The sequence below is a fragment of the Myotis davidii genome, unplaced genomic scaffold, assembly GCF_000327345.1.
Source record: "Myotis davidii unplaced genomic scaffold, ASM32734v1 scaffold472, whole genome shotgun sequence".
NCBI lineage: Eukaryota > Metazoa > Chordata > Mammalia > Chiroptera > Vespertilionidae > Myotis > Myotis davidii.
Genome location: NW_006283774.1, coordinates 1,337,351 through 1,345,229, shown reverse-complemented (window position 1 = coordinate 1,345,229; position 7,879 = coordinate 1,337,351). Strand labels below are relative to the sequence as shown.

The window sequence follows — 7,879 nt, the reverse complement described above, 5'->3', positions numbered from 1 at the left end:
TGCCCCGCCCCTTCCCGTAGGCTCAGGTGGGAGGTGCTGATCTGCTCTGATGCTCCGGTTGGGGCCCTGACTTGTCACCTGCCGGCTGTGAGGACCCCGCGGGCCCAGGCTCCGTAGAGGCCCCCAGGCAGCTCCTGCTCCGAGGCTGACTGCGCCCTGGACCCTGACTCCACCTCCGGGAGGCGTTCCTCTCACTGTGGCCCTTGAGCGGTGCTTTTCAGAAGAAGAATTGTATAGGATTTCCGAGATTTCGCGAGTTCTGCACACGGCGGCTTTGCCGGCTCTCCGTCCCCCGTGTTCCCAGGCCAGGGGTGGTCACATCCTGTCTCTGGCAGCAGCATTTCAGCTGTGAGAGCAACTGTGCAGAGGGGGCCGCCAGCCAACGCTCCCTCCCGGCCTGTCCAGGGCTGGGCCAACAGGAGCCACGGGACGGGCAGACGCCTGACATCATCCTCCCTGCAGCTCCGCGAGGCACGCAGTGTCCTGGCTGCACCCCAGTGCCCGACAGAAATAGAATGCCAAGCGCGTCCGCTGGCAGCTGGTCAGCTTGGAGCAGAGGAGCAGCGAGAAGGGTTCCAGCGGCCTGGTCGGCCCCGGGCCTTCCTCCAGCCACAGCCACTATTCGAGACAGACTCCTGCCCTCTCCCCAGAAGCCACCAGGATGCCTGTCACTAACAAGGACCCACAGCAAACACGGAGGCTGCACGTGTGGCTTCACCGGTCCCCGCAGAGCCCCTCATGGTGCCTCCTGCACACCTCCCACACCTAGGTCACTGCCCGGTTACCGGGGACCCCGTGGTGTGTCACTGCACCTCCAGTCTCCCGACCAGTGCCTGGCAAATAAATATTCAAAAACTAGTTTGAATAAATAAGTGCAAGAATGATATTTTTAATTGGAATTGATGAGATTTGGAGATATTCCCTGAGAGGTAAATATCACAGGGAAACAGCCCCCTGCAGCCACTCCGGGTGATGGCGCCTCCGCGGGCAGGCTGTCTAGAGCCCAGATGGTGCTGGGGGCGCGGGGCCCCAACGGCAGGCGTGTCTTCCTGCTTGGTCAGAGCTGTGGAGATCTGATGGCTACCGTCTCTCAGCTCCTTCTTATCTTGTGAGAGGTGAGCAGGACACTCTCCAGTTTTAACCATAGAAACACGGAGGCTCTGACAACTGCCCCAGGCCCAGGCTGCCTCGGAACCAGGCTCCCGCCCACCCTGTCTTCCCGTGGCTCGTGCCCTGTTCTTGAAGCTCTAGATTCTAGAAGCTGATGCTCCACCCAGACTGCAGGCCGGGCCTGACCGCTGGGCCCTGGTGCCTGAGCCTCCCGAGCCAGCTGGCTGCGGGACTCTGAATAAGCCATCGGCTTCCTAAGGTGAAATGTCTCTACTTGTGCAGAGAGAGGCGTGGCAAAGCCAGGTGGCTGAAGGACACAGGTAAGCCACGCCCAGTGGAGATGTGGTCAGCAAACGCCCTTCGAAGGGGCAGCGTGGCGCAGCTCAGGCAGATGGCTGCCAGCTGGGCCCCGTCCCATCTGCACCGCTGGGCAGTCTGGGTGTACGTGAGCCCCTCGTCTGTGAAATATCTGCACTCTGCAAGCAAACGTCTTATGTGCCAGGAGCCAAGAGAGCATGGTCTAGAGCTGGAGGTGCCCCTAGGGCCACCAGTCTGCCTCCCTCCTCCTCCCCCCGTGGGCCTGCTCCTCACCAAGGTCTCGGCTGCCTCTGGCGACCTAGTGTTCTGTCCCCTGCCCACTGAGCCCTTCCCCTTGCCCGCAGGCCGCTCCTGAAACCCAGTGCTTCTGTCCTCATTCCGAGTCAAGATTCCCTTCTTTGAGGCGCACAGGTATTTATTGCGTCCTGGGTGGCTGGAGTCAAATATGACACAACCCACATAAATAAACGCTTCACCAAACCGATCCAGCACTTACTAGACACACTGCAGTCAAGTGCCCCACGCCTGCCTGTGCCGTCCCTTCCCCAGGGGCCAGAAATTCCCTTGGCCACACCCAGCAGGCCACTTAGTCCCCAGTGGTCATGTGGTCATGGAGCTGAGGAGATGGAGTTCCACTACTGGCTAGCTGGTTGACATTGATCCAATTACTTAATGGATATGAGCCTTAGCTTTCTCTCCTTTAAAATAAAGAAAATACCAACTCATCAGTCTGTCGTGTACGTCACCCCCACAATGTGTCAAGCATACAGGTGCTGAGTAAATGCTGGCTCCTTCCTCCCGTCACGACAGATCGAACTTCCGCAGTGTTTATCCCACCATACTGGCCAATCGGATGTCTCGTGGTGCAGACCACCTGCAGGCATGTGAGTCGTGTTTCCCCACCGAGTGAGGGACACAGCCGTATGGCCGCCCCAGTTTTTGTTTTCTGGTTCTTGTTGAAGTGGCTTCAGACAGGAGGCAGGAGCTGAGAGTCCGGAGTTTACAGAATCTTACTCAGAACCCAAGCAAACGCAGAGGCGGCAAAGGCACAAACATCAGATCACTTACGAAAGGCACATGCCCTTTACGTGGCGTGATTCATTTGATGCGGCAAAGGTCAATAATAACTATGGTTTTATGTTAATAATATCAGCCACTGGAATATCAACTCCATTTGGAAATATGAAGAATCGCATCTCCCTCTTTGCAGGCGCTTTGTCACAATTGCAATAGCGATCTACTTAGATGGAGTTTTTGATTCCAAATTTCACGTAAGATATCTTTTCATTAACAAACTTCCAGACGCGATGTGGCAGCAGGGTTAGTGGCGGCAGGGTTAGTGGCTGTCAGACGCTGATGCCAGAGCGGAGGGTGTGTGTGACTCAGTGGTCCCCGGGCATGTCACCTGCTGCCACTCTTGCCGTTATCTCCCCGTCGCCAGTCCTCAAGCTGTGAAAGACAGCCCTGCGAGCAGCACTTATTAATAATTCATTGGCCCTTTTTCTCCAGAGACGTGTACACGTGCCGATCAGAGCTCCCGATCAGCTAGGAACCCAGTGTGGACACAGTGAGCGGGTCCCATCACACCCACAGCAAAGCGATGGGGAGCCGTGTCCTGCGCGGCCTTATCGCGGGAGCTGCCTAAGTCCCACCAGCTCCCATAGGACACTGAGCCCAGCGTGCAGACCCGTTTCTATGGTCACCTCCCCCAGGGGCCGGGATGCCCCCGGGGGAACAATCCTTTTGTTGTTCAAAATGGAATTATGTCTTATCAATGAATTTCCAGTTTGATTTGCTGCCGGCCTGCTTGGTAGTCATTGGGGTGAATTAAAAACTGCTCGGTAGAGCCTGTCAGAGTTGCCCGTGAGTTACAAGGACCCAAACATAGTGACCTGGGTCACGCACCCTGCAGTGCTGCTCAGGATGGCTCGGGCAGAATTGGAGGGCTCCTGGGCTGCCGAGGTACGGTCCCAGGCCGACGCTTTACTGCCCTCCCTCCGTGCCTCCTTTAAAACACTCCCCGTCGGGCTCACCATCACCCTCCCCGAGCGATTCACCCTCCCGAGCACGCTGCTCTTATCCACTGGGCTCACACCTATGAGGTCAACGAGGGCCAGGGACTCTGTCTCCCCTCCCAGATCCAGATGCTGCAGTTCTACCACCTCCACCTCCGAGCGGGACTGGATATAGGCACCTTTAAGGCAGCGGTTCTCAACCTGTGGGTCGCGACCCCTTTGGTGGTCAAACAACCCTTTCACAGGGGTCGCCTCAGAAAACACATATATAATTACATGTTGTTTTTGTGATTAATCACTATGCTTAATTATGTTCAATTTGTAACAATGAAAATACATCCTGCATATCAGATATTTACATGACGATTCATAACAGTAGCAAAATTACAGTGATGAAGTAGCCACAGAATAATTTTGTGGTTGGGGGTCACCACAGCATGAGGAACTGTATTAAAGGGTCGCGGCATCAGGAAGGTTGAGAACCGCTGCTTTAAGGGAAGGAAGTTAAAATGAGGTCATAGGAATTGGCCCCAACCCAGCATGGCCAGTGTCCTTATAAGCAAAGGCGACGCGGACACGGCACACGCAGAGGGATGCCCCGCTGAGGACACAGGGAGGAAACGCCGCCTGCTCGCCAAGGAGAGGCCTCGGGAGGAGCCTGCCCACCCACAGCTGAGCTGGGCCTCCCAGCCTGCAGGGCTGTGCTCCAGGCCTTGCCCGAGCTCCAGCCACTGGCCGCGGTACTTGGTCAGGGCAGCCCTCACCCAGGCACACGCCCGGGGAGGCAGACGGTGCGTGGACATACCACTCACTCCTAAACAGCGTGACCCAACGGGCAGGCCTCCCTGTCAGAGCTGGGCGCCTGCAGGTGCGGGTGAGCACGGGACCAGGTCCAATGGGAGAGGCAGCGGGGACACCCTCCATGCGGCTGGGTTCTGAGTTGGACAAACCAGCAAAGCCGCGCACGTCCTGGACAAACGAGGATACCCCCTCAGTGCCGTCAGTACCTAGTGGGGTTTGGTTGGTACAGGGTTGAGGTCAGCCAGGCTGTGAGGGATGGGGTCCCCTGGGGTGAGGGACATGGAGCGGTGGGGCAGGCGGGTCTGAAGTACAGGGAGCCCTGGGCGGAGGGCAGCCAGCGGACATGCGCCCCAGAAGGAGAAGCACCGAAGGCAGGGCCATGGCACTTCCCAGGCACAGGTTCTAGGCTCCTCCCCGAAGACCACAGCCCCCCCACCACAGTCTCCTCCCGGAGAAACAGAGAGCAGGCGGCCCCGCGCCTGAGTGCCTCCCGGGAAACAGGCCACGGGCAGCCTCCCTTTCCCCTCCTTCCCTCTACGCGAAGGAACCGGTGCTCACAGCCTGGCCAGATTGTTGACCCAATACCCCAGTAGGCAGGACCTGCGCTCCTCTCCATTTCCCATACGCCCTGGGCCGTGCACCCCGCAGGCTGTGAGTTCTTGCTCTGAGCCCAGGATCCCCAGAGCAGGCGTGCAAGCCGTGGTTGTGTCCTGGCACTTGGCACCATGACAAGTCTCCATTGTCGCAAACCAGGGACCCCGTGGGCTCCGGGCCCACCCTTGACTCTTCCACAGCCATCCTTCCCACACCCCTCTCCCGGCGCGAAGGGAAACCAAAATACAGCCACCAGCTGACGGACACAAAGCCCACTGAGCTAGGGAAACGCGTGGAGATGTTCCGATGCTAACAGGAAGGAGCAGGCAGGGTCTATCCCGCAATGCAGTCAGCACGCAGTGTGCGTCTGCAGGGCAGGCACGGAGCTAAGGACCCAGCAGCTTCCCAACATGCCTGCTGGGACAGCTCACGGTGACAGCAATTGGACAGAAGTTAGAATGAAGAGGCAGTCCTGGCCGGTGTGCCTCGGTGGTTAAGCACTGACCTATGAACTAGGAGGTCAGGGTTTGATTCCCAGTCAGGGCACAGGCCTGGGTTGCGGGCTTGATCCCTATTGGGGGGCGTGCAGGAGGCAGTCAGGCCATGATTCTCATCATTGATGTTGATCTCTCCCGCTCTCCTCTCTCTCTCTCCCTCTCTCCTCTCTCTCTCTTCCTCTCTCTCTCTGCTCCTTCCTCTCTCTCCTCTCTCACTCCTCCTTCCTCTCTGAGATAAAAAAGAAGAATGAAGAGCCAGTCGAAGGGGAGAGATGCAGTTCATGCTCTAAAAATAGGGTATTGGCCCTTTCATTTTCCCCAAGACGGTCCTCTTTCCAAAGTCCCCTTTGCTGCCCCATCTCCCACTGTGGAGTGTGACACACATTCCGCTCAGTGGCCCACTTTGAACGCAGGAGTCAAATAGGAGCCCCTCCCTGACCCAGAGGCAGGCTGGCGGCATCCACCACTCGGCAGAAATCACCGCACAGGAGTTTGAAGTCTCCTCTACCTGGGATTTCAGGGGGACAGACTTCTGCTCCGTGATGCGTTGGGCATTTTAGATTAAACTGCTAATAACCCCTCCGCCTACCTCCTGGGACACGTTTCAGAAGTGGCCATGGAACTCCATACAGTGCAACAATCCACGTTAATAATTCAAAACTAACCACGTGTCTTTGCTCTTATGACTCTTAGATTTTCTTATGAACAGAAACCTCAAGAGAATTGTTTCGTTGGGTCCCTCCCTGCCTACAGCCCTGTCCCCCCCAACAGGGAAGTCCCTCCTCTGGGCCTCGCCAGCGCCCATGGCCACCTCTGCCTCTGCCCTCAATGCCGCACCCCCCCCCTCCCTGTCTGCCCGGCTCCCCAGGACTCGGGGAGCACTGTGAGGGCAGGGCCCTGCTGACTCAGGGGTGTGGCCCGGCCGGACCATGGGAGTTTCTCACCAAAGTTTTCTTTGTTTCTCCAAGGGCTGAAACCAAGGACTGTGAGGACAGACAGGTTTGGCATCGACTCCCAGGAGGCGTCGGGGCAGCCTGGCCCCCTTGTCACAGGTAAGAATAAAGGCCCCGCGAGGGCCTGGGCTGGGTCCCTGTCGTGGGCTGGCTGCTGCAAAGCCAGGATGGAAACTCGTGGTTCCCCACTCCGAACCCCAGCGTTCTTTCTACACGTCCTCCTTTAATACAGACCTATACCCCCTGCTTCCTGTTTGCACAGCATCAGCTTCAGGGGTTCAATCCTAAAACTCCTCACAAGCAGGCCCACCCTGGGCGCACCCCAAATCTGCATTTCTCGGGGGCTGTGGCCTGGGGGACCAGCAGGATCCTCCCCACCTGCTCTTCCCACTCAGCTTTGGGGGCTCTAGGTCCCAGGATGCCTTCTGTCGCCAGGAAATCTCTGGCCTTCCCAGTCCACAGGCGGAGGCCAGGCAGGCCTGGCTTGCGCCTGTGCTGGGGGGTTGGGTTGGGTGAACTGCCTGCAGGTGTCTCCCAGGCCCCCTGGCGGGGAGGCAGGGCTTTCACTCAGGGCCAGGAGGTCACTCGGGCCAGCGCATGTGTGTTGGGCAGCATCTCCATCTCCTCCCTGGACTTTGGGACCCAGGGAGCAGGGGTCGCCGCATGCGCAGCGGAGTAGAACCCTTGAGGGGGACACAGGAGTTTACTTCTGAAGAGGGTGCTGCCTTTATCACGTTACTTAACAATCCTGTGGCTCCGTGTCCTCTTATCCACGCCTGGGGATGGGAGCCATAACCTACTTGGTAGCATGGCATGAGGCTGAGCTAAGTGAACCCGAGTTTGAAAACCAGCTGGGAGCCTGGTGTGCACAGGCACTCAGAGGGGCTGCTGCTCACACTGGCACGTTCTCACCTAAAAGAGAAGGTTTTTACCCCTGCACTGGCATCTGGGTTTTTGCTGACCACTGTGTCCCGGCGTCCAAGGAGCAGGCGTTTTCTTTCCATTTTTAGAATATTTTCAGGAGGGCCCAACACATACCAGGGGAATGGCTGATTTAGATGAATACTCGCCCTTAACTGGCTATTAGCCTAAGAATACACCCTGAATGGCCCGCACTGTCATGCAAATCGCCGTGTGTGAAAGCTGGTGGAGCAGGTCAAAGGCCAGGAGTTTACAGGAGTAGCCAGAGCTAAGTTCGCCTTAGAGGTGCCGCCAGCGGAGGCCGGGCCGCGCCCTCCGAGCCTGGCCTCCCAAGAAGCCCGGTCCCGGGAAGGCAAAGGGGCGAATGCCAAGTGCCAGCCGCTATGGGCGAGGTGGCCTTAGGGGCGCGTGGCGATGCCCAGCTCTGGGGAGCGGAGGACGCCTCTTGTCCCCAGCGGGGCTCCCCGCGCTCTGAGCCGGCTCCCCCCGCAGCTCGCCTCTTACCGCGAACTCCTCCAGGGTCTGGTAGGTGCGGCCCCGGAATTCGCAGTAGTTCTTCCGCTCCTTGCACTGCGGGCAGCACTGGCTGGTGTCGACGTGGACGCAGCGCGGGTGCAGGCGCGGGCACTCGGGCTGCGCGCCCCGCGGGCCCTCCTCGGTGCACAGGCAG

At 58.3% G+C, this 7,879-nt stretch overlaps 1 protein-coding gene across 1 annotated transcript in view; it reads right to left on the bottom strand.

Moving 5' to 3' along the window:
* Positions 1-7,879, bottom strand: part of VWC2 (von Willebrand factor C domain containing 2) — a 28,576-nt gene that overhangs the window by 19,181 nt on the left and 1,516 nt on the right. Inside the window, exon 2 of the mRNA XM_006754022.2 lies at positions 7,714-7,873. Within this exon, the coding sequence (XP_006754085.1) occupies positions 7,714-7,873 (160 nt within the window). The remainder of the gene's footprint in view (positions 1-7,713; positions 7,874-7,879) is intronic.